The sequence below is a fragment of the Saccopteryx leptura genome, chromosome 3, assembly GCF_036850995.1.
Source record: "Saccopteryx leptura isolate mSacLep1 chromosome 3, mSacLep1_pri_phased_curated, whole genome shotgun sequence".
NCBI classification, from domain to species: domain Eukaryota; kingdom Metazoa; phylum Chordata; class Mammalia; order Chiroptera; family Emballonuridae; genus Saccopteryx; species Saccopteryx leptura.
The window spans coordinates 182,775,451-182,801,545 of NC_089505.1; the positions used below are offsets into that span (position 1 = coordinate 182,775,451).

Consider the following 26,095-nt stretch of genomic DNA (forward strand, 5'->3'; position numbering starts at 1 on the left):
GGGCCAAAGTCCACTTTTAAATGCTGCTTTAAAATAAATAACAAAAAAAAAAAAACTAGTCATACTTGCAAATTAAATATAATAATCATAGCTTTTCTCATCAAACTCACAATGAAATGGTATTATTTGTTCTATTCTTTAATTATTTCTACTTGTCCATACAATGCTTAAAATTTTTTTTTTTTGTTCGGAGCACATTGCATTTACACTGTTAGCATGTTCAGTGCTCTTAGGATATTACATGCATGCCTAGGATTAAGAAACCAAAAGACAAGTTAATGTTTTCGCTTTGGTAAAAAATATCAGTTTTGCTTGTCAGTAGAGATCCCACATGATAGAAAAAAATTGTAAGTTTTCACTGTCAAATAATTTAATACTCCTGTACTGCTTCTTAATATAAACTGAATTCTAGCCAATTTAATTCACCAAATATAAAAGCTTGTCATAGTCAAGGCACCATGTAGATGCTAAGATGCACAAAAGCAGTAGAGACAGAGCCCTAATCCTCAAAGAAATTATCATTTGGTAAAGCTAATCCCCAAGTATGGACTTGGTTTTATTAGAAAAATCTGTTTCTAAATCAATCAACATCTAGGAAGGCTTTTTCCCCATGAGAGAATCAATGTCTCTTATGTTGACTAAAAAATTTATCACTTGGAAAAGTATCAGATTATATACTTAAAAAACAACAACACATCCTTCAATAACTACATCAAAAATCTTACCTCCTTTGTTTTATAATTAGCTCTCAAATTATACAGGTTAAAGCTATTCTCTTTGTAAAATGGGTTTTCAACATCATTGTGCACATATTCCATACACAAGAAGCTTTCAGGTTGACTAGGGATGAGGGCCGATTCTTTGACAGTGTTTTTAGCCAGTGACATTTCCGTTAATTTCAACATCTCTCTAGGTGGGCTTCTAGGAGGCTGCCTGACATTTTCATGAGCAAGTTGGTCTTCATCTGTGGAAGTGCTAGTTCCCAATGAATTTTCTTCTTTAAATGAATCTTCCTTTATATTGTTGTCTTTTGCATAATTATATACATAACTTTGCAATTCTGGCTTCTCTGTGTAAGGCAAGCTGCCTGGTAGATTTTGAAATGTTATCATTTCATCATTAAATGCTTCCCTCTGATGAAATTTGCAAATGGGTTCACACTGTCTGAAGGAAGAAATGCTAGTGTCAACTGGCCAAGTTAGCACATCCTGTGAATAATTTCCATTGCTGAAAGCTCATTAGAAAGAGAGAAAAAAATAAGAATTAGCTGACCATAAATTTGTGTTGTTTTATTAACACAAAATAAAACATTAGAGCCTTTTAAGAATTCTTTCTTTTCTTCTGTCTTTCCTTTTTTCTTTCTAGTGTGTGAAGGGGAGATAGTGAGACAGATTCCTGCATGCACCTCAACTGGGATCTACCCAGCAATTCCTGTCTAGGGCCAGTGCTCCAAACAATTGAGCTATTTTCAGTGCTTGAGCCAAGAGAACTATTCTTAGTGCCTGAGGCCAATACTTGAACCAATCAAGGCACTGGCTATAGGAGGGAAAGAGGGAGAGAAGGGGGAGAGGGTAAAGGAGAGAGGCAGATAGGCACTTCTCTTGTGTGACCTGACCAGGAAATCAAAACTGAGATGTCCATATGCCAGGGTGACGTTCTATCCACTGAGCCAACTGGCCAGGGCCAAGAATTATATATATTTTAACCTTTTACACTTGAGTGAATTTTAGCACGGCTTGTGCTAGCAAATAAAACAAAGTAACTTTTTACACAAGGGGAAAAGTTTTCAAATAATTTTCTGGTCAAATACCATTACAACAAAGTCCAAGATATCTTCAAAATTCTTTTGTTGTACTGTAATTTTAAAATGTTTTAATTATAAAATATTCAAAAGATAAAAAAGCACAGTGAATAATATATAGCGAACACACATACAGTTGTTTAATCTTACAGAAATCCCATGAAGTCAGTATTGTCATTATCCTTGTTTTACAGATAAGGAAATTTGACATCTTGGGGATGTCATATCACTTGCCTGACATCACAGTGCTGGAAAAAGTCTAGAATACAACTTCTAAATGGTATGCTATATACAGTTTCTCAATATGACAAATAACCCAGGTTGAATACATTTTTAATAATCAGAAGCAAAAAGGGCAAAACAGAAAATGTTGTAAAATTGATTCCTTCCTTCTGTCTAAATGCCTTTCTCTCTCCCCAGAGATGATCACTATTACTGAAACCAGTATGTATTCCTTCTTCCTATCCATATTTTTCTTTTACTATTCATTTTTTGTGTCCTATAATAAGAATAATAGTGAGGTATTGTGCTAGGCATTTCATATACATTATCACATATAATCCATTTAGTTTCTGTTTGTATATTGCCAACGAAGAGATACTCACCACCTAACATGCTATAAGTTTCTTCAGGAAGTGTGAGGTTAGACTCATTTTCCCTTTTTACATTCTTTATTTCATTCTGTATTAATAATAAAAATGTGTTAATATTAATACTTCAAACATCATAAGCCTCTTGGAAAGGTATTTGTGCACTGCTATGTAATTTTTGTTAGTATCTTTTATTGCATGGGTAGACAGTGTTTTCTAGTATATTCCCCCCACTGTATATTTGAGCTCCCTTTTAGTAAAATCATGCTAATAAAGTTACAATATTAAATGAGAGTTAAACAGTTTGCTACTTTAATACTTTGGGGTTTTTTTGGTAAATCAAATCATATTCCTACAAACCTATATATTTCTTATTGATAATTCCTTGATGTTTGTTAAATCTGGTCTATCCAACATTGGCGTAGTTGTTATGTTTTTAAATGTTGGCTATATAAAACAGGTATCTAGTAATAAGGTTATATCTGAATCCAGTAAATAGAAATCTATAAAAATTCATGTAGGGCTTATCCTCAAAGTTTATTTATTTATTTTTTTGTGACAGTGACAGAGAGAGAGAGAGAAGGACAGGTAAGGAAAGACAGACAGGAAGGGAGAAAGATGAGAAGCATCAATTCTTTGTTGTGGCACCTTAGTTGTTCATTGACTGCTTTCTCATATGTGCCTTTACCCAAGTGGCTACAGCAGACCGAGTGACCCTGTATTCAAGCCAGTGACCTTGGGGTTTCGAACCTGGGTCCTCCACATCCCAGTTCTATGCTCTATCCACTGCGTCACCGCCTGGTCAGGTTCAAAGTTACTTTAATGTTACCTAAGATAAAGGTTTATTAAGTAAATTAAAAGTATAAATAAGATAGTACAAAAACTATTTTAAATGTTTAAGAAAAACATTAGTTTAATAATGAATAGTAAATCAAGTCTGTGGACCTAAATGATGCTCTAAAAAAGTTCTTATTTTATTAGTCAGCTGGTTTCAAATTTCTATTCAATATGTTTTTTATAGCATTGTTGCATTTATTGAATATACCTGAAATACAACAGAAACTGAGTTGTATAATTGTCTGTTTTTTGGACCTGTTGCTAACTCAGACCATTCTTTCTAATTAGATTTTCAAAGTATCAGAAATATACTTGCAAAATAAAATAACACTAGTCACATGTATTGATGTTATATTTACACAAACTTCTTAGGACTCCACCACTCATTAAATTTCAGAGATCACCTCAAACTCTTGTTTTACATATTACTGTTTTTAGATAAAAAATGCCTTTTGTTACTGTATCTATAAATTTTCTATAAAGAAATCCAAGAAACCCAAGAGGGAGGATCTCTTTACATAAATAATTTAAGTCATTCTTTCTTTTCTATTCGGTACATAGTAACTTGGACCCTAATTTACACCATAATACTGTGAACAAATTTTTTCAAAATGAAAATAGACCAGATGTCAGGCACCTGGTGTTCTTGTCTTGCCTTTGTTGAGTTGTTGTGGCCATGTCCTCTGGCTATACTCATGGTACTTCATGAACAGGCTAAAAAGAATAAGTTTTAACTCTTATTTGTAAAATTCTACCTTTCTTGAAAATCAGTTCTACTATTCTCTCTTCTATGCCTCCACTGGAGATTCCTTTATTATTCCTCATATTTTTGAAGAAATTTTCATATGGAATATATTATAAACACTAATACACCTGTATCTCCCGGAACTTACAAGCAATGCACACCTGGGGCAAGTCTGAAGTAGTACTGCTTGTTGCCATGTACAACGGAGAATCTGAGTGGGGCAGGTCTTGACAAAGACTGCTGAAATTCATGGTATTTGCTTCTGACATGGTTTCTAATTTTTCATGAGAAGCATTCACTTCAAAATATACAGAATTGGAAGGTGATACCCAAACTTTTTGATAGTTCTTGTTCCTAACTGTTGAAGGATAGAAAGCTTCTTTTAAAAAAAATAATTTTAAGATTAGCATATGCAAACAAAAAGCTTCCCCCCAATCCCTCTGCACATTAAGAAAGCAGTTCATGATCCTAAATTTTAAAATGTCATTTGTCAAGTCATTGGAAAAATAAAAATTTTAGTCTGAGTATACCATGACAACTTAGCATGGTAGTAAATACTAACTTGGACAAAAGAAAATCAGTATGTGTGGCTACTACCCAATAATTACCTAAAAGACTTGGGACCCAGAAGGTGAAGGGATGTCTTAAGTTACTTAATCAATAGATATTTGCAAAATATTATCAGAGACCTATCAGTTCCCACCAAACGCTGTACTTCTACTTACTTGATACTTGCTATTTGAATATCGCTTATCAAGTCAAATTCAACATTGTCAGATTCAGGGTCTGAAAACTTAACATTCTTCTACTTCATTGTCTATGAGCTATTCAGTTACCAACATTTGCCTATTTATCCTTTAAAAGTGATTTTCAGGCCCTGGCCGGTTGGCTCAGTGATAGAGCGTTGGCCTGGCTTGCGGAAGTCCCGGGCTCGATTCCCGGCCAGGGCACACAGGAGAGGCGCCCATCTGCTTCTCCACCCCTCCCCCTCTCCTTCCTCTCTGTCTCTCTCTTCACCTCCCGCAGCCCAGGCTCCACTGAGCAAACGATGGCCAGGCGCTGAGGATGGCTCCTTGGCCTCTGCCCCAGGCGCTAGAGTGGCTCTGATCGCGACAGAGTGATGCCCCGGAGAGGCAGAGCATCGCCCCCTGGTGGGCGTGCCGGGTGGATCCCGGTCGGGCGCATGCGGGAGTCTGTCTGACTGCCTCCCGGTTTCCAGCTTCAGAAAAAAAAAATAACAAAAAAATCTTAAAAGTGATTTTCATAACCCAAGCTTTCTTTCTAGTCCTTAGGTTATCACACTGGTCCACATGTTAGTGATATATCAGGTCTGTTAGGGGATGGGGATGGAAAGGCTGTCTTACCACCCTGACTTCAAACTCTTCTGCTTGACTCGGATGTTTTCCGTAGCCTGAACCACTTACCTAGCCAGTATTCCTCTGCTCTAGTTAAGGTCATGCTCACTTCCCTGCAAATAGGCCATGCCCCTAACCACTTCAGTAGTCTGACCTGGCGAGTACTTCTCTCTCCTAAAACCTATCTATCCATTCACCTATTTTTAAAATTCCTACAAGGTCTTTAGTCTCAATCTCACACAATTCAGTAACTATGCATTTTACTGTTTTAGTCTTAACCATTGTTTCAAGGTGTATTTGTATTTATAGATTATATATTCTGCGAGAAGAGTCTATTTATGGTTTTTCAATACAACCCAGAGCAAACAGATCAGTGTTGTTCAAAGTAAATATTTAATAAATCCTACAAATTATTTACTCCTATTAAACCTTCTCAATCTAGTTACTACCCATTTGCCTGGATTATTTTATTGAGGCTTATTATTTTTTTCAAGCTTAATTAATAACTTATTGAGGATCAATAAGTTAATTAAATTAATTTATTTATAAATAACTTATTAGTTAATAAATAAATAAATTAATAACTAACTTATTGAGGATTTTTTTTTTTTCAAGTTTATGTTATCCTTGGATTAAGTATAAAAAAGCCACCGATCCTAGCAGGCTAGTCAGGATTGATGAATGGTCCAACTTCATGGTCAACTTCTCCCTATTTTATAAACATATAAATGCTGCCTAGGTTGTGGTGAATGCAGTTTGAAGAACCCTTGTTTTGTTTTCCAGATGCAGAAAACGCACGGCCCTCATTTGTCAAGGAACTGCGGAGGCGGCCTCCTAAAAGGCTGGGTCACCTCTCCCCCTACCTCCACCGGTTCGCCTTGCCCTCCTGCCAGCCCCTCCGGCTTGCAGGCTCCTTTCTTCTTCCCGTCGAGGCCTTCTTTCTTAAACTGGTGAACCCACAACTTCCAATTACACTTTTACAACTATGTTAATGAAGGACAATCTGCCAATTTATTTTAAGTTAAGCCTACTTTCTCCATCTTTCATTCTCACCCTACCAGTTGTTAGACTTTTAAAATGCTTATTCAAATGTTTCCATAGGTATTCCAGAGACCCTCTAAAGCTGTTTCAAGATAGGCGTTAAAAGAAGGACCACCCGATCTCGTGGGAAGTACCTAGGGGCGCCAGCCGGTGCACCTGCGCCCGCGTCCTCCGCCCCACCTCCCAGGCCCCGGCGCCAGCGGGCGGGCGGGCGGGATGCACACGAAATACATGAGTTATGCAGGAAAAAAAAAGGGGTGTGTCACTGGAGTTGCTGGTCAAAACTCTTCAAGTTTTAAGTTCTATGACAAACTTTCTAAAAACACTTAACTCATTTTCAAATCAAAACAATGCACCAAACTCTTTTAAACTGCAAAAGTTTGCTCACTTCCAGGGTCCATGCAGTTTCATGCATTCACCGTAAGGATTTCGTGCTTACACCCACCGCATGGGTTTTGCGGGAGGGACAACACTTTTCAACCACTTCCACGGACTGCTATTAGACTCGCAGTTGGGATACAGGCGCGACGGAACGTTCCCGTGTGACGTCCGCCGCCTCCATCCGCGCAGCCAGTCTCCGTGGGGAACTAAGCACGCCAGACTTCCGTACTCCCAGCGGCGCGCCCTGGGGGCCTTCGAAGTAACGTGGGTGTGAGTGCCCGCTCTGAACAACCAGTGGGCTGATTGGAGGGGCCTTGTATGAGAGAAACACAAAGCAGGGTGCAGACACTGAAAGCTCGGCGTGGACCTACGGGCCCAGGATCACCGAGGGAAACGACCTAAGTTCACGTAACGCTTCCCAGCTTACCTCTCGCGCACCGTCTGGCAGAAGACCCAGGCACTCAGAAAGGCGCAGGGGCGGGACTTCCGGAAAGCGCAATTTCCGGTATCGGCTGAGTTTCCGGTCGGGCGGGTTCCCGTCAGTAGGTTTTAATTCCTCAAAGCATGTGGTGCACTCCTTGGGCATAGGGTCTTCGGCTCGGTCGGCGAGGCGGGCATCGCGGAGACACCGTGAGGTTGAACCGTTTCTGTGTGGGTCCTGGTCCAGTTCAGGCGGCCTCCAGTGGCGTGAAAGCTCTACGCGTTCCGTCATGGACTACCGGCGCCTGCTGATGAGTCGGGTGGTCCCCGGGCAGTTTGACGACGCAGACACCTCCGACAGGTAGAAGGCGGCCAGTTACACCGACTCCGTTGGGATTTTGCTCGCTACCGCCGCCGCTCTCTTGGGGAGTTAATGAGAGGGAGGCCGGTAGTTCATCGCTCTGGGTCTCTCTTTGCAGCCTTTCGCGTCTTTCTCCATCCCAGCCAGGACTTGGGTCCCAGTTTACGGCTGCTAATGAAAGCCACTCGTCAAGGAGTTGAGGGTTCCAAGGTTGGATAGCATCGCTGAGAGGCCAGGTTGAGAACAGTGATTCGGAAATACGAGTTTTGCGCTTTAAGTATGTTCAGCGTTTAGAAAGACGTGAGCACCTAGTAAGTGTCAGGTTCTATCCTTAGCGCTGGGGACAGTGACGAGCAAGACAAACTAAGTCCTGTCATCGAATTTTTCCTTCCATTTGAGAGGGAGGGAGGGCAGACAGTTAAGTACATAGAGATAGTTAAAAGCCAACAACAAAAAACAGATAAGAATGTATACTATACAAAAAATATGTCATTTGAGAGACTAAGTTATGATTTGGTCAGAGAGGGGTTAAGTTCGGATCTCAACGACGAGAATAAGTTAATCTTAGGAAGAGGAGAGAGAGAACCAGCCACCGGGAAGAGGGGACAGCAAGTGCTAAGTCTGAGCAGTGGCATCCCTCCTGGTTGTGAAAGGAAGATATAAAGGCAGTTGTGCCTAGAGCACAGTACAGGTAGTTGAGAAGATGAGTGAGTAGGTAATGACATGGAAGTGAGAAGGGGTCATATCTTTTAAATCCTTACAAGTGATGGTAAGGAGTTGAGATATTCCACGTCTTACAGAAAGCCATAGGAGGGATTTAACGGGAATGACATCATCTGATTTATGACTTAAAGGAATCACTATGCTATGGAGAAGATAGTTGTGGAAGGCAGAGTGGAAGCAGTACAAAAGTAGTAAAATAATTTGTTTCAGAGATGATGTACTTTAGAGATAGTGTCATAGGGATATGTTTTGGAGTTAGAAGTGACAATTTGGTGGTAGATTGGATACGAGGTATGAGGCAAAAGGAATTATAAGGATAACTTCTACATAAATGCAAAATGGAACAATTATTTTAGAATTCCAAGAAAATGGTTTTTACTTTATGTTTACAGTAAGATTTCATTGCATTTAAAATTATTATTGAAGATTTTTTAGTATATATATATATGTTGATTGCTTTCTACGTATCAGATTTAATCTTGGTAGAGGTACATTGGTAAACACCACTCTGACAGAGTTTGCACTGTGGCAGGGAAACATTAAATAATTAGACAAATGATTTATATTATAATGGGAAGGACATTCCTGATTTATGTTTACTCAGGAGCATACAAAAGGCCTTAGGGAAGAAGTTAAGGGGAAAGAAGAAACACAGCCAGTGTGACAGGTGAATAGTAGAAGGTAGTGAGTGTGCACTGGTTTACATCCATCACTGAATACTGTATATATAAATCAATGGACTTTTTTCTCCCTTCCTCCATGACTTCAAACAATTTCTGAAGACATTTTTGTCACAACTGGGGATGCTGGTGCACTAGTGGTATTTGTTAGGTAGAAGTCAGAGATGCTGCTAAAAATTCTACAAGGCACAAGATAACCTTTCATAACAAAAATTTGTCTAGTCGAGGTTGAGAAGCCCCAGTATAATTTTAAATGCCACTCTAGGTTATTAGTAAATGAAGATCGATTTATGCATTATCTTTATGAAATTCTAGTAAATAGATGTTTAATGCTTATTTGCTCTGTGGAGATTTGGAGCCCTGTAAACTATGGCTAATTAATAAGTTGGTTGATAATCTGAATTTATTTAAACTCAATCTGACTTTTTGAACTGGTAGTACGTATTATCAATTGTTTTATAAGGTTTCTATCCCTATTCTTTACAGGAGAGGTCAAAACTGGTAGTACCTCTGTTGAATCTGACTTGCAGACATGTTTTGTTTGGTGTACACAGTGTTTTGTTAAAATTGACTATGCCAGTTAAGTGGGAGTTTTACATAAAAACCCATATTCCTGGCCCAGGTTGATTGGCTCAGTGGTACAGCATCGGCCCTATGTGTGGAAGTCCCAGGTTTGATTCCCGGCCAGGGCACACAGAAAAAGTGCCCATCTGCTTCTCTACCCTTCCCCCTCTCCTTTCTCTCTGTCTCTCTCTTCCCCTCCTGCAGCCAAGGCTCCTTTGGAGCAAAGTTGGCCCAGGCACTGAGGATGGCTCCATGGCCTCCGCCTCAGTCGCTATAATGCCTCTGGTTGCAACAAAGCAATGCCCCAGATAGGCAGAGCATCGCCCCCTAGTGGGCATGCCAAGTGGATCCTGGTCAGGTGCATGCAGGAGTATGTCTCTCTGCCTCCCAGCTTCTCACTTCAGAAAAATACAAAAAAAACCCCCAAAAACCCCATATTCCTGGCTTCTCTTTAAAAATTAAGAAGATATGTTAATGCTGCGTCTGAATTCTCACATGATGAAAACAGACCCTTTCTCTATTCTGTGCCTGTTCTCTGGGTTTTACAATCCCTACTTCTGTTTAATTATATCCAGCCTACTTTCCTTTTTGTGGTGCTTGGATTCACCATTCCTTCCCTTCATGAACAAGGGTCTGGAGTACTGATCCGAGCCAGTTCATTCAGCAGAGAAGACAGCAATATAAATTCTAATTTAAGACAGTTGTGGATTTAACACCTAATGTACTTCTTGAGTAGGACCTAGAGAATAAGCAAACAGCTGGAACAGAGCTCTGAAAAACAGGAGAATTTTGTATCAAGATTGAGTTTATTGGTAGATATGTTGTAAGGGAACCTTTTAAATTTGTTACTAGATTTGTTCTATTGTATTGTGAACAAATACATATATAAGTCCAACTTGAGTATATGTAAACATGCTAAAACGTTATTTCTAGTGAAAACATTGACTTGAAGACAGTCAAAGAGGAGGATGACATTCTGTTAGAAGACTTTCAAAATAATGTGCATGAGAAGATGAATAATGAGGTAGAAGATGAGGAGGAGTGTTATGATGATGACGATGATTGGGACTGGGATGATGAAGTTGGAAAACTCACCAAGGCTTATATTTTGAATGGAGGAAGTAACACACAGGTATTTTACAAGTGATTTTATGTATGTTTATGTATTTGCTTATGCCTTCTTATCTATTTAGTTATTTTTGAGGGTATGCTTCTGTTATTTTTATTGAATTTATTGTGGTGACATTAAATAATAAAATTATAGCCTGACCAGGCGGTGGCGCAGTGGATAGAGCGTTGGACTGGGATGCGGAAGGACCCAGGTTCGAGACCCTGAGGTCGCCAGCTTGAGCGCGGGCTCATCTGGTTTGAGCAAAAGGCTCACCAGCTTGGACCCAAGGTCGCTGGCTTGAGCAAGGGGTTACTCGGTCTGCTGAACGCCCACCGTCAAGGCACATATGAGAAAGCAATCAATGAACAACTAAGGTGTTGCAATGAAAAACTGATGATTGATGCTTCTCATCTCTTTCCGTTCCTGTCTGTCTGTACCTCTCTATCCCTCTTTCTGACTCTCGCTCTGTCTCTGAAAAAAATAAATAAATAGAAATGTAAAAAAAATTATATAGGTTTCAGGTGTACAATTCTATAATACAGCATCTGTGTATTGTATTGTGTGTTCACCAGCAGGTCAAATCTCCTTCCATGATCTTTTATCCCACCTTTACCCTCTTCTACCTCCTCCCACCCCCTTTCCCCTCTGGCAATCACCATACTGTTGTGTCTGTGAGGCTTTTTCTTTATTGCTTATTTCTTTACCTTTTTTCACCCAACCCCTCAACCTCCTCCTCTCTGGCAGCTGTTAGTCTGTTCTCTGTATCTGTGAGTCTGTTTCTATTTTGTTTTTTAGTTTATAATAATGCTCTCAGGTCCATCCATGCTGCTGCAAAGGGTAAGATTTCCTTTTTTATGGCCAAGTAGTAGTCACTTGTGTATTTATCCACTCGTTTACTGATGGGCACTTGGGCAGCTTGTATATCTTGGCTATTGTAAATAATGTTGTAATGAACATTGGGGTGCCTATATTCTTTCAAATCGGTGTTTCAGGTTTCTTTGTATATATTCCCAGAAGTGGAATTGCTTGGTAATAAGGCATTGTCATTTTTAATTTTTTGAGGAAAATTAATACTGCTTTCCACAGTGCCTGCAGCACTCTGCATTCCCACCAACAGTGTACGAGGATTTCCTTCTCTCCACATCCTCCGAAACACTTAATGTTTGTTGATTTATTTATTTATTTATTTATTTTTAAAATTTTAAAAAAATTTTATTTATCAATTTTACAGAGAGATGAGGGGAGAGAATAAGAAGTATCAAGTCATAGTTGCTTCACTGTAGTTGTTCATTGATTGCTTGTTGTATGTGCCTTGACCGGGCAAGCCCAGGGTTTCGAACCAGTGACCTCAGTGTTCCAAGTCAATGCTTTATCCACTGCGCCACCACAGGTCAGGCTGTTTGTTGATTTATTGATGATAGCTATTCTTTTTCTTTATTTTTTAAGTGAGAGAAGGGGAAATAGTGAGACAGACTTCTGCATGTGCCCTGACCAGGATCCATCTGGCAACCCCTGTCTAGGGTAGATGCTGAAATCAAATGAGCTATCCTCAGCAACTGAGGCCAAAGCTCAAACCAATCAATCCACTAGCTGCAGGAGAAGAGGGAGAGAAGGAGGAGTGGGTGGGGAGAGAAACAGTCGCTTCTCTTATGTGCCTTGACTGGGAATTAAACCCAGACATCTATATGCTGGGCCAATGCTCTGTCCACTGAGCAAAATGGCCATGGCTGATGATAACTATTCTGACAGATGAAAGGTGATATCTCATTGTGGCTTTAATTTGCATTTCTCTGATGACTAGTGATGTTGTGCGTCTATTCTTATGTCTGTTGTATGTCCTTTTTGGAGAAATGTCCTTTGGCCATTTTTAAATTGGATTGGTTTTCTGTGTGTTGAGTTGTATAAGTTCTTTATAAATGTTGGATATTAACTCCTTATGAGATGTATCATTGGCAAATATATTCTGCCACTCAGTGGATTATCTTTTCATTTAGTTGGAAATTTAAAATATAAATTTGAGTTCATAAACTAAAAATAATTTGAGTTGGTTCTTTTTTTTTTTTTTTTTACAGAGATTGGGAGAGTCAGAGAGAGGGACAGATAGGGACAGACAGACAGGAAGGGAGAGAGATGAGAAGCATCAATTCTTCATTGCCACATCTTAATTGTTCATTGATTGCTTGTTCATTGATTGCTTTCTTATATGTGTCATGACCGGGGGCTTGGGGGGGTGACCCCTTTGCTCAAGCCAGTGACCTGGGTTCAAGCCAGCAACCATGGGGGCATATCTATGATCCCATGTTCAAGCCAGCAACCCTGTGCTCAAGCTGGTGAGCCCGCTCTCAAGTCACAGACCTCAGGGTTTCTAGCCTGGGTCTTTAGCGTCCCAGTTCAATGCTAGCCTTTGCGTGACCGTCTGGTCAGGCAATTTGAGTTTATTCTTGTGTGTGGTGTAAGAAGGTGGTCCAGTTTTATTTTTGTGCACATTGTTCCAATTTTCCCAACACCCTTTATTGAATAGACTGTCTTTACCCATTGTATGGTCTTGCCTCCTTCCTCAAATATTAATTGACCACAGAGGTGTGGGTTTCTGGGCTCTCAATTCTGTTTTATTGGTACATATATCTTTTTTTTTTTGTATTTTTCTGAAGCTGGAAATGGGGAGGCAGTCAGACAGACTCCTGCATGCGCCCAACCGGGGTCCACCCGGCACGCCCACCAGGAGGCGATGCTTTGCCCATCCGGGGTGTTGCTCTGTTGCGACCAGAGCCACTCTAGCGCTTGAGGCAGAGGCCATGGAGCCATCCCCAGCGCCCGGGCCATCTTTGCTCCAATGGAGCCTCAGCTGCGGGAGAGGAAGAGAGAGACAGAGAGGAAGGAGAGGGGGAGGGGTGGAGAAGCAAATGGGCGCTTCTCCTGTGTGCCCTGGCCAGTAATCAAAACCGGGACTCCTGCACGCCAGGCTGACGCTCTACCACTGAGCCATATATCTTTTTTTTATGCCAGTACTATGCATTTTGGTTACTATGGCTTTATTGTATAGTTTGATGTGAGGTAGCATGATTCCTCCAATGTTGTTCTTCTTTCTCAAGATTGCTGTTGTTCTATACAAATTTTTGGAATATTTGTGCTAGTTCTGTGAAATACGTCTTTGGTAACTTGACAGGAATTGAGTTGAGTCTATAGATTGCTTTGGGCAGTATGGATATTTTGGATTTTCTGTCATTTAAATTCCAAATTTCCATGTGATTGAGATTGCTTTCTGGAGATTATCCCTTTTCTTTCTGCACTGCATGTCTTTCTTCGTTACTCATGGTCTTAAAAGGAGTTTTCTCTATCTAGAAGGCATTTGAGAGTGATACTGCACTTGCAAGAGGTTTTTCTATTATTTTTCAGCAGGTGGCGCTTGACTACAAGTTTTAACTTTGTGAAATCCCTGGCTGCCCCCACCCCTCGCCCCAACTGTGCTATGAGCTGTGATGCTGTAGCTGTGATGATTGGTGGTGGTGGTGGTGGTGGTGGTGGTCGTGGTGGGGCGCAGGCTGTGATGACTTTTTCATCTTTGTTCTTCCTCCTGGTAGTGGCGATCTTGGGCTTCCATGTGTTCTTTAGGGGAAACAGTGGTTCTGCAGAGTTAGTTCTAGGATATGCCACTGAAACTCTCTGCACACCATGAAGTGAGACAGGATCTGGGAGTTTGGGGGGCCTGTGGCATGTTTATATATATATCCCTTCTCTGTCCCCAATGCAGACTGTGAGATCCCCAGCAGTATCTAGAGAGTATCGTCTTCTCTCTTTCCCTGCACTGAGCGGCTGATCTAGTTTTGTACTTTTAAGAAAATACCCTCTCCCAATTTCTTCACTCTCCCCAGAAGAAAGAAACCCAGACATATCAGTTGTCTCCCCTCCCTAGAGTCCCGCTGCAAGTGCTCAGTTTCAGGGCTGCGTGCTTATCTCTCTCTCTCTCTCTCTCTCTCTCTCTCTCTCTCTCTCTCTCACACACACACACACACACACACACACACACACACACACCATTACTCCCTGTCCACCTTTAGTTTGAATGCCTAGATCTTTCAGGCCATCCTATAAGCCCAGCTGGGGTTCCTTCACTGAGTTTAAATTGTTGAAATTTCAAGGGGAGAAATCAAGGGTATCTCTCATGCCACCATTGCTCTGACGTCACTCAAACATTTCTTTGAAAATTAAAACAGCTAAATTGTGGACTAGAATGCATGAATTTTAAAAATAACCTAAGAATGGCCTGGCTAAGGTTGGCTCAGTGGTCGAGTGTTGGCCCGGTGTGTGGAAGTCCCCGGTTCCATTCCCAGTCAGGGCACACAGGAGAAGTGCCCATCTGCCTCTCCACCCCTCCACTTGCCGTTCTCTCTCTCTCTCTTCTCCTCCAGCAGCCATGGCTCAAATGGTTCAGCAAGTTGGCCCTGGGTGCTGAGGATGCCTCCATGGCCTGCCTTAGGTGCTAAAATAGATCAGTTGCCTGAGCTATGGAATAGTGGCCCGCCCTAGATGGGCAGAGCATTGCCCAGTAAGGGGCTTGCCAAGTGGATCCTGGTCAGGGTGCATGCAGGCGTTTGTCTGTCTCCCTCTCTCTCTGCCTCTCACTTAATAAAAAAAAAAAAGGTTTTAAAAATAATTGAAGAAATTTCTCACTTGTGGTTTTGTTTTGGTAACTTTTTCATTGATTCATAGGTGACACATTTAGCAATTTTGACATAGAGTGTAGTTGGTTTTAATAAAGCCAGGGGAAAAAGTTATGTGCTGAAATGTTAACTGTTATTTTTGGGCACTGGGATTATAGGTGATTAAAATTTTACCTGTGTTTTCTACTGTGAACTTGTATTATTGTAATTTAAAATTTATCTTTAAAGTTATGTTTAATAGAACAGTTTTATGTAAACAAGAAACAATTTAGCAACCAAATTCTTAGCTTAGATAGCAGGATTGAAGCAGTATTTGTTATAGGCCCTTTTCATGTATGCTGTACTTGATTCTCTTATTTATAGGTTCAGGACGTCACCTCCCCTTCTCTTTTTGCCATTATTTCAGTTTGTGCATAGCAGCAGTCTAAGTGCTAAGCCTCATTTTATTTATTAAATTTTATTTATTTATTTAGATTTTATTTATTGATTTTTGGAGAGAGGGAAGAGAGGAAGAGAGGGAGATTGAGAAAGAAGAGAGAGAAGCAGGAAGGATCTAGTTGGCAGTAGTTGCTTTCTATATATGCTTTGACTGGGCAAACCCAGGGATTTGAACTAGCAACCTCAGGGTTCCAGGTTGATGCTTTATCCACTGCACCACCATTGGTCAGGCACTAAGCCCCATTTGTAATCTTTTCTTTTTCTGAGATACTAGGTCCCAGTTTATTATTGGTCCTGGCTCTTTATTTACTTTGGGTGTAAATGAACATTTTCAAGTTTTAGAACTATAATCCAGGCACATTAGAAAAATGCATTAAATGCTAATAATGTATTTGTAATAATGAAGAATATGTTGTAAACAGATTTTTTAAAATCCTGCCCAGCCTGACCTGTGGTGGTGTAGTGGATAAAGTGTTGACCTGGAATGCTGAGATTGTCGGTTCAAAACCCCAGGCTTGCCTGGTCAAGGCACATACAGGAAACAACTACTATGAGTTGATGCTTCCTGCTTCTCCCCCTCTTCTCTTTCTCTCTCTCCCCTCTCTAAAATGAATAATAATAATAAAAAAACCCACCCCAATTATTCAGACTGCATAATTTAATTTATTTATTTATTTATTTATTTTTGTATTTTTCTGAAGCTGGAAACGGGGAGAGACAGTCAGACAGACTCCCGCATGCGCCCGACTGGGATCCACCCAGCACGTCCACCAGGGGCGAGGCTCTGCCCCTCCGGGGCGTTGCTCTGCTGAGACCAGAGCCACTCTAGTGCCTGGGGCAGGGGCCAAGGAGCCATCCCCAGCGCCCGTGCCATTTTTGCTCCAGTGGAGCCTTGGCTGCAGGAGGGGAAGAGAGAGACAGAGAGGAAGGGGGAGGATGGCGAAGCAAATGGGCGCTTCTCCTATGTGCCCTGGCCAGGTTCGAACCCGGGTCCCCCCGCACACCAGGCCAATGCTGTACCGCTGAGCCAACCGGCCAGGACCCAGACTGCATAATTTTAGCCTGTGATTTTCTTTTTTTTTTTTATTTTTTATTTTTTATTTATTCATTTTTTTTAGAGAGGAGAGGGAGAGAGAGAGAGAGACAGAGAGGAGAGACAGAGAAAGAGAAGGGGGGAGGAGCTGGAAGCATCAACTCCCATATGTGCCTTGACCAGGCAAGCCCAGGGTTTCAAACCGGCAACTTCAGCATTTCCAGGTCGACGCTTTATCCACTGCGCCACCACAGGTCAAGCTAGCCTGTGATTTTAATCTTCTGTTTCAAATGCCTTTTTCGAAAATTTGAGCATTTTTTATTGATTCTTACCTCTCCTTATCTTTTCAACCACTGGCCCACCAGATACTTTATGCTAGTCTGTGGAAGAGTTAGCTACCCTGATGTTGTATGAAATTTATAGTCTATAATCATTGATTCTATAATCTTCATACAACATCAGGGTGGTTAACTCCTTCGTGGACCAGTACCGGTCTTCAGACAGACAGTTGAAAACCACTGTTTTATGTACTCCTTTAAATATTGATGCTTTAATAGTTACCAGCGAACTATGGGAGAAAACATTTGATGATGAGCCTTAGGTTTGTATTTATAATTATTGCCTTAAATTCTGGAACTCATTTCTTCTAGGCAAATCGACAACCTTCCAACTCTAATTCAGCCAGAATGTCTACTCCAGCAGACAAGGTCTTACGGAAATTTGAAAATAAAATTAATTTAGGTGAGTTCATAAAATCCATTTTCTCATTGGGCTGTGAAGAAATTCTTCAAAAACACACGAAGTGTTATAAATTTTATTGGATCAAGAAATGAATATATACATTGTTACAGGAAACGTGCAGATACTCCAGTACTTTCTGCCTTTTGTAGAGTGCATTTCCACCAATGGAAAGTTGGTTTTGCATCTCATTTGCATAGTCAAACAACTTTCTTTAACTTGTCATTGCTTTTCTTTTTTTTTTTCTTTTTTTTTTTTGTATTTTTCTGAAGCTGGAAATGGGGAGAGACAGTCAGACAGACTCCCGCATGCGCCCGACCGGGATCCACCTGGCACGCCCACCAGGGGCGATGCTCTGCCCACCAGGGGGCGATGCTCTGCCCCTCCGGGGCTTTGCTCTGCTGCGACCAGAGCCTCTCCAGTGCCTGGGGCAGCGGCCAAGGAGCCATCCCCAGCGCCCGGGCCATCTCTGCTCCAATGGAGCCTCGGCTGTGGGAGGGGAAGAGAGAGACAGAGAGGAAGGAGGGGGGGGGGGTGGAGAAGCAAATGGGCGCTTCTCCTATGTGCCCTGGCCGGGAATCGAACCCGGGTCCCCCGCACGCCAGGCCGACGCACCACCGCTGAGCCAACCGGCCAGGGCCAACTTGTCATTGCTTTTCTGATATTCTTGTTTAATAAAAAAAAATCAAATGCTTTTTTTATTGTTTCATATTCATTTTGAAATATCCTCTTAATTTTGTGAGCAGTATATTTAAAATGCCTTTGTTTCAAGAGGAAAGACTTTAGCTTATGCTTTTTTAGTTGTTTTCTTGCCCATTGTACAAATACAAAGCTACTGATGTAGTCATGTTTTTGTCTGTATTAAATTTTGTAGTCGGAATATCTCATAATAGTTTTTTGAAAATGCTAGCACATTGAATATCATTACATTTGGTTTGCCAGAGATACTTTATGTAGACGTAAATCATTTAGTGAGCTGCTGAATGTAAGGAATCAGAATGTTTTGAACTACCACCTCTTGAAAAATGCAAGGTCTTTTTCTTTTAGGCATTGATTTGTTACAAACCTAGCAGTGTCTTATATCCTGTGATTACCTATCATAGACATATGATTTGAAATGAAATTGAAACTTGAGATTTAGGCAGTTACATTGTATTAGTTGTACAAAATATTAAGTGTCTGAAATTCAACATATGCAGAGGTAGTATTTTTGTGAGGTTTCTTCTAGATTTCTATGGCTCAAAAATTGCAGCTGTTGTGATGAAAGTGACACTCATTATTAAGGAAACAGTTTAGTGCTTACCTTTAAAAACGAACATTTTTTCATTACTAGAATATATTCTATGTATAATAAAATATTTAGAAAATAGAAAAGGAAGAAGGGAGAAGTATTTTATTCAGAAAGACTATATATGTTCTGTGTATACTAAAAGATTTAGAAAATGGGAAGGAAGAGCGGAGGAGTATTCAGAAAGATTTAATATCTTTCTCTTACATGCTGTTGACATTGCCGATTTTTTTCTTTTTTTTAGATAAGTTAAATGTTACTGATTCTGTCATAAATAAAGTCATCGAAAAGTCTAGACAGAAAGAAGCAGATATGTAAGTAATATTTTAACTATAAAACATGTCTGATAGTGGCTAATTCTAAACAAATTAGAGTCTTGATTGTAATTCTTTTGCAAAGGATTTGTTTTTGGGGTTTTTTTTTAGTTTAAATGAGGGTGGTAGCCTGTGGCTTTGTAAACTGAAAATATTAAATGAGTTTTCTTAAGAAAAAGATGGTAAAACTGTATAATCTTGTGAAATTCACAAATGTGTCCTTAGAATAGTGTTTGTAAATTTGTTTAAATATTTAAATTGTTAAAAGATTGAAATTTTAGCATAAAAATGCTCCCCTTTTAGAATTTATTAAAAATTGTTCCCTTTCCTGATGTATTTTTGAAAAATCAAGGGAAGATTTAAAACTAAATAAGGATATAACTGAAAACATTACATTTACACTTCTGTTCTCAAAACCAGCTGTTTAATTAAGATCTGGCTAATTTATATATGCTATTAACTCTTAAGACATTAACAGTGTATTATAGAAAGTGACACTAAGATTATACAACTAAAAACTAGTATTTTTTCTGGTTTATTGCTATGTCTAAGCAGTACTATGGTAACTTTCAGAGAAACATTGTAGTCATTTGTTATTTCATTGAAGTGTCTGAAACTTTGTGTTTGAATCTTTATTACTTTAGTTAAGTGTGCTAATTGAGTCACTTAGTGTGTGACCTGAAGCTAATCAGAGTTTGCATTTCAATACAGAACAAAGTAACTGTCTTGAAAGGTTGTTTTGATTCTAAAGAGGAGGAAGCCTTATAAATTGACTTTAGTTCTCTACTGATAGAATCATTAAAATTTGAAGGACGTAGACTTGATCTTTTCTTTCTCACAGCATAGTTCACTTTTACCCCACTTGTTCTTTTTGTTTAATGCTCTAAAATATGGATAGATTTTTATTTACACTGCAGATATAAGCTCCTTTTGCTCTAGGGAACTAAATTGCTTTTATTAAGGGGAAATGAAAAGGAGTGTCACAGAGTGATGAAACTACAATGAGCTCATGAAATTTGTTATTACAGAAACCACCTGCTCAGAAATTTTGTAGAATGGTATACATGTAGAAACTTTATTTTGGCTTCTCTGACTGAATTTTGAATGTCTGCTCTACCTTTTTTTTTTTTTTTTTGGTTAGGTATCGCATCAAAGATAAGGCAGACAGAGCAACTGTAGAACAGGTACAATTTAAATGTGTTACAAGTTCTTGTTTTAAGGTAGCATTTTTTCTCCTTGAATTGTAGTTTGCTTTCATCCTTCTTGCTTAATGCTAACGTTATCTAAAATTAGTCCTGTATAAAATTATCCCTTAATAGTTTTGAGTTTAGAGGTCTACATTTTGCTTTAATTATAATAGAACTATTTTTTTCTGTGATTTACTGTTTTTTATTTTAAATTGAATTTATTAGGGTGATCTTGGTTAAAAACATTACAGAGGTTCCAAGTGTATCATTTCATCATACATCATCTGTACACTGCACTGCATGTTCACCATGTAACGGAACTACTGTGTTAATAGACCAGTTAGTCATGCCCGCTCTGTGTCCCTGCGTAGCCACCATTCAGCGCTTTCATCTTCTAGGGGGAAACAGAATTGATTGTAAAACCAGGAATCTTTTGTCTTAAACAAGGTCTGAAGGAATTTTATGAACTTTCTCAGAAGATAGGTTGGGTATCTGCTACAAAGTAGGGTGGGTGGTAGTGTGTGTGTGTCCATATGTATGACCATGAGCATGAGAGAGAGAGAGAGAGAGAGAGAGAGAGAGAGAGAGAGAGAGAGAGGATGCCTTAAAATGTTCAATTAGAAATCCTTTACTAATGGTTTAGAAATTATGCTTATTTTAGTCTTTATATTCAAAAATGGGGAAAAGTTGGCCCCCAGTTTTCCCAGGTGTAGAGAGTTGTGATTGGATGTTAACATTGATCCAGATTTTGATGTGAACAAAATGATAAAAAGGGTCAGAACATTGCTACTGTATAACCTACCACCCTCTCCCCACCTATACAATGTGTAGAGACACATTTTGCAGAGTGTCCTCTTTGATTCAAGACGTAAGTACTCTTTTTACTATTTAGCTCAGGCCTCCAAGGAGTAACACCTAACCTGAGCTCACATATAGGCAGGAACAGGTCTGGGATCTTTGTCTTCGTTGTTCTCTAATTTATTTTGTGTGATTTCTTTTTGTGATTGAAAACAAAGTGTAGTCCAGCTCAGACAGATTGAGGCAGCTTTAATTTTCAAAAATCCTAAAATAACTCAGGCAGAAAATCCATTCTTTTTCTTTTTTTAAATTAATTTCGAGTGACAGTATGTAACTTGAGTTTTAAGCTGTCTTTATAAAACACATTTGTAAGCTTATGCTTGTATCATATTTCTCTTTCTCTATTTTGTTGTTCAGCCTTTTTGGCATGTTGCTCCTTTCAGTCCCCTAACTTGGCTGCCTACAGTTTGGCAGAAGCACAGGTCTCTATCTAGATGCATGGGATTTGCCTGTGTAGTAGAGGAGGAAAGTTAGCTCTTTATTGCTTTTTCATTCGCTTTTCTTTCATTCTCTTCAGTTGCCATGCTGGTAGTTTGGGTTTTAGTCCTGCAGTCTTTTAAGGTTATTTAGTTTCTATTAACATAGGTTTCTGGTCTGACTGCAGACACCTCACTGAAGGGTAGACCTACAGTCTTCCTGGTTAGATTTCTGGTCTGACCGCAGACCCCTCATTGACGGATAGACCTAGAGTAGACCTAGTTAGATTTGGCCACCTGACATCGTCTCACTTGTGAAGTTGAAGGGGCTGCCTGAGCCACGAGGAGTGGAGGGGCGATCGTGGGCATCCCTTGAAATTACATGTAAATACGTGGCTGCTTCAGTTTCTGACACGGATAGGAGCAGGCTTTAATTCATTGCCTTCTCTTTGTTAAAGAGGATTTTGGGGTCTTTTTAAGTCAAAGTTGACTACTTTGACTTTGATTTGAAGGAGACCCTTTCCTGGATAATCTCATCTGTAGCAAGGGGCTGCAAACTCCTGTAAAGGGCTAAAGAATAAATACTTTGAGCATTGTGGTTCATGGTTCCTTTTTAGTTTTTTAACAACTATTTTGAAATGTAAACACCATTTTTAGCTTGTAGGCTGTAGAAAAATAGGCTATGGCCTGGATTTGACTCCTGAGTGGCAGGATACTGACCCCTGGTTTAAGAGGGCGGCTGAGCACTGGAAGTGTGGCTCTTGAACTGAGGGGTGTCGTAAATGGAAATGTACCCTGGACTTGGAAGACTCAGGGCAAAAAACAGAGTGTTAGCTCTCTTACTAATAACTTTTCCTATATTGATAACATGTTGAAATGATAGTATATTAGATGTATTGGGTTAAATATAATATATTAAAACCAATTTTATCGGTTATTTTTTACAGTTTTTAATGTGTTGACTAGAAAATGTGAAATTGCATATATAGTTTGTGTTATATTGATATTTCTATTAGCGGGTGTTAGTGCAGAGTCGATTTCTGCTTCTGTTGGACTTGATAGCCTTTTTTTTTGTGACTGAACTTGTTGGTTTATTGTCTCTCTGGTTCCCTTGGCCTTCATCTCTTATTCTTTACTAAAAACTAGAATGAATATAACACCATAATAGTGATTCATTTAGCCACCAGGATTATACTGTACAGCTAAGCTTTTCATCGTATTAATTGTCACATTCTTCAGTGAGAAATATTTGGTACTGCCTTTCTAAACTTTGTTTTTTGCATTTCTTTTTAGGTGTTGGATCCCAGAACACGAATGATACTATTCAAGATGTTGACTAGAGGAATCATATCAGAGATAAATGGCTGCATTAGCACAGGAAAAGAAGTGAGTTTTTCTTTGGATGCATGAATGTTTTCATGTTAGTTTTCTTATTTCAGATAACAAATGAAACTAAGATACTTCATAAATAAAACGTACCTTTTAAAAAAAAAACACATACACAAGTCAGGATAATTTCATCACTGTTTATTGATGTTTATAGCTAGGCAGGATGCTGTGCTCACTGGTGCCTTTTCACTGCTGTTTCTTCACATGCCGTTGGGTCCAGGTGGTGATGCTCAGCAGCAAGCCTAGGTGGTCAGGTTGCTACAGGCTGAGTCCTCAACAAGTAGTTACTAATAGGGGCAGGGGGTTATGGTTCAGTTTCTGTGAGTCAGCTGATGTTTTTTCTCCTTTTTTTTTCTTCATATATGGAAATGAAGAAAGAAAAACATTTTTTTTAATCCTGTGAGAGACAGACAGGGACAGACAGACAAGATGGGAGAAAGATGAGAAGCATCACTTTTTTGTTGCAGCACCTTAGTTTTTCATTGATTGTTTTCTCATACGTGCCTTGACCGAGGTGCTCCAGCTGAGCCAGTGACCTTTGGAATCAAGCTGGTGAGCCTACGCTCAGGTAGATGAGCCCACGCTCAAGCTGGTAACCTCAGGGCCTCACACCTGGGTCCTCTGGGTCCCAGGCCGACACTGTTCACTGTGCCACTGCCTGGTCATACCAAACACAGTGTTTTAAAATTAGAGAGTCATTCTTTGGAAAGCAGTTTTTAGTAAAATTCAGTTTATAAATGATGAGCTGTGAGAATGTCCTCAAGTATTTTCCACATGCTTGAAATAGAAAATTGTTTTAAGCTGCTTCTTACATGTATTTAAGTTAGATTTTACTATATATGTAATTTGGAGATATGTTTACTGTATCTTGTGGTATGAGGTTTTATATTTTAATTCATATCTTCAAGATGATGGTGTTCCTTATGCATGTTATTTCAGTTCACTTTTTCTTTTTTTAACTTTTGAGGATAGAATCAAATAGATTGAAAAAGTAAAATAATGTTTGTAGTTATTTAACACTGACTTAATTTTCTTTGGTTTTGACTTAAAATAGGCTAATGTATACCATGCTAGCACAACAAATGGAGAGAGTAGAGCTATCAAAATTTATAAAACTTCTATTTTGATGTTCAAAGATCGGGACAAGTATGTAAGTGGGGAATTCAGGTGAGCTCAGATCCCCCCCCCCCCCAAATTGGCTTAATTTCTATATCCTAAAAAATGGAAACTGGAATTGGATGATGCAAATACATTTTTTCTTGTTCCAGATTTCGTCATGGCTATTGTAAAGGAAATCCCAGAAAAATGGTGAAAACTTGGGCAGAAAAAGAGATGAGGAACTTGATCAGGTGACTGTCTGGGGTGTGTGTCTGTCTGTGTCCTGCACACTGGCTTCGGCTGTTTTCTACGAGCAGATCTTAAGCATGGAAGTTACTCTAATCAGGTGGTGAGAATGATGCATCATTTTAAAATAGGTTTTAGAGTTTTAGTAGTTTTATTAGGTCTAAAACTCTTCTATCAGTTTCCTTTTCTTATTTCAGTTCAATTTTGGACACATTTATGTATTTTCTGAGCTGACACTTTATATGCTTTACACAGGTGCCATACACTGGCTATTTTAGTGATAAGCAGGTATTAATGCTTGTTTGGAAAGCCCTCCTGAAACCTGCGTGTGCTCTATTAGCTATTATGTATGAGTCCAACTGTTTTTACTAATCCTTGTTCAGGCTGGTCAACTTGGAAAGATCATGGCAGATATATCTGCTGTATTTTGTCAACTCTAAGACTCACATATTTTTTTCAGCTTAACATCTCTGGAATTGGATTGGATGTTAGAAGCTATGGGACATTGTAGTTGAATTGCCAGTGTTTTGTCATTCTTGGTGTTACATGATGGTGCCACTTAAAATCATGGGTGTTTTATAGTTTTTGAAATACAGTAATGAAATTGAGAGGCCCTGGTGCTGTTTCTGAACACCAGTATTAATCCTGTGCACTGTAGCTGTTATAATTTGCTTTATTTATTTATTTATTATTTTTTTACAGAGACAGAGAGAGGGATAGATAAGGACAGACAGACAGGAACGGAGAGAGATGAGAAGCATCAATCATCAGTTTTTCCTTGCGACACCTTAGTTGTTCATTGATTGCTTTCTCATATGTGCCTTGACTGGGGGCTGTAGCTGACCGAGTAACCCCTTGCTCAAGCCAGCAACCTTGGGTCCAAGCTGGTGAGCTTTGCTCAAACCAGATGAACCCGCACTTAAGCTGGTGACCTCGGGGTCTCGAACCTGGGTCCTCTGTATCCCAGTCCGACGCTCTATCCACTGTGCCACTGCCTGGTCAGGCTGTTGTAATTTGTTTTAGATACTGTTTCGACTTTTCATTTGTCCTTTTATCTGCTTTAATATCACAGGCTAAATACAGCAGGAGTCCCGTGCCCAGAACCTATCCTGCTAAGAAGTCATGTTCTTGTCATGGGTTTCATTGGTAAAGAAGACATGTGAGTATGTGGAAGACCTCTAATAATTACGTGCTCAGAGTTGTATTTTTAAGTGCTTTGAATTAGCAGTACACGGATATTTCTCATTCAAGTAGCTTGTTCCATCTTAGAATATTTTTTATGACTTTTCAACTGTATTAGTGCATAGAGTAATTATTTTATTTTTTAAGCCTCAAAATACTTCAGAATAGCAAAGTTCACTATGTTTCTGAGGAACATTTTGAACAGTAAGCTAGGAAACACCTGTTTGTTGACAGCTTTTTGGAATGGTACATCTGTAGTGCACTGGATTGCTTTGTGATGAGTTGTATAAGAGAAGTGCTTATAACAAATGTATAAAGCAAGAAAACTTGTCTTGGTCAGTTTATCTTCATTGTTCATTTTATTCTTATTAAAGGCCAGCGCCACTCTTGAAAAATGTCCAGTTATTGGAATCCAAGGCTCGGGAGTTGTACCTGCAAGTCATTCAGTACATGAGAATAATGTATCAGGATGCCAGACTTGTCCACGCAGATCTCAGTGAATTTAACATGCTGTGAGTATGCTCTGTCCCAAGAACCTCCCATAAATCTTTTCATGTCCTTTAAAAAGATAAAATTCCAATCCAGGATGTCATACTAAATCTAAAGTTTTAAAGTTGTCTTCCACATGGTCATAGTAC

The 26,095-nt window shown here is 39.5% G+C and overlaps 2 protein-coding genes across 4 annotated transcripts in view; one reads left to right on the forward strand and one right to left on the reverse strand.

Moving 5' to 3' along the window:
• Positions 1–5,431, reverse strand: part of CAGE1 (cancer antigen 1) — a 46,808-nt gene extending 41,377 nt beyond the window's left edge. The window contains exons 1-4 of the mRNA XM_066372679.1: positions 5,398–5,431; positions 4,135–4,331; positions 2,407–2,482; positions 806–1,234 (exon numbers count right to left, since the gene is read on the reverse strand). Of these exons, the coding sequence (XP_066228776.1) occupies positions 806–1,234; positions 2,407–2,482; positions 4,135–4,331; positions 5,398–5,431 (736 nt within the window). The remainder of the gene's footprint in view (positions 1–805; positions 1,235–2,406; positions 2,483–4,134; positions 4,332–5,397) is intronic.
• Positions 5,432–7,246: 1,815 nt separating this feature from the next.
• The window catches only part of RIOK1 (RIO kinase 1), a 30,831-nt gene continuing 11,982 nt past the window's right edge, over positions 7,247–26,095 (forward strand). The window contains exons 1-11 of one of the 3 annotated variants that reach the window (XM_066376989.1): positions 7,247–7,531; positions 10,432–10,630; positions 11,405–11,446; positions 17,392–17,482; positions 19,012–19,081; positions 20,223–20,265; positions 22,836–22,928; positions 23,986–24,098; positions 24,200–24,280; positions 25,348–25,434; positions 25,832–25,969. In XM_066376989.1, the coding sequence (XP_066233086.1) occupies positions 7,461–7,531; positions 10,432–10,630; positions 11,405–11,446; positions 17,392–17,482; positions 19,012–19,081; positions 20,223–20,265; positions 22,836–22,928; positions 23,986–24,098; positions 24,200–24,280; positions 25,348–25,434; positions 25,832–25,969 (1,028 nt within the window). In that variant the 5' untranslated portion in view covers positions 7,247–7,460. The remainder of the gene's footprint in view (positions 7,532–10,431; positions 10,631–11,404; positions 11,447–17,391; positions 17,483–19,011; positions 19,082–20,222; positions 20,266–22,835; positions 22,929–23,985; positions 24,099–24,199; positions 24,281–25,347; positions 25,435–25,831; positions 25,970–26,095) is intronic. The other 2 variants (XM_066376992.1, XM_066376993.1) reach the window with 2 other exon arrangements.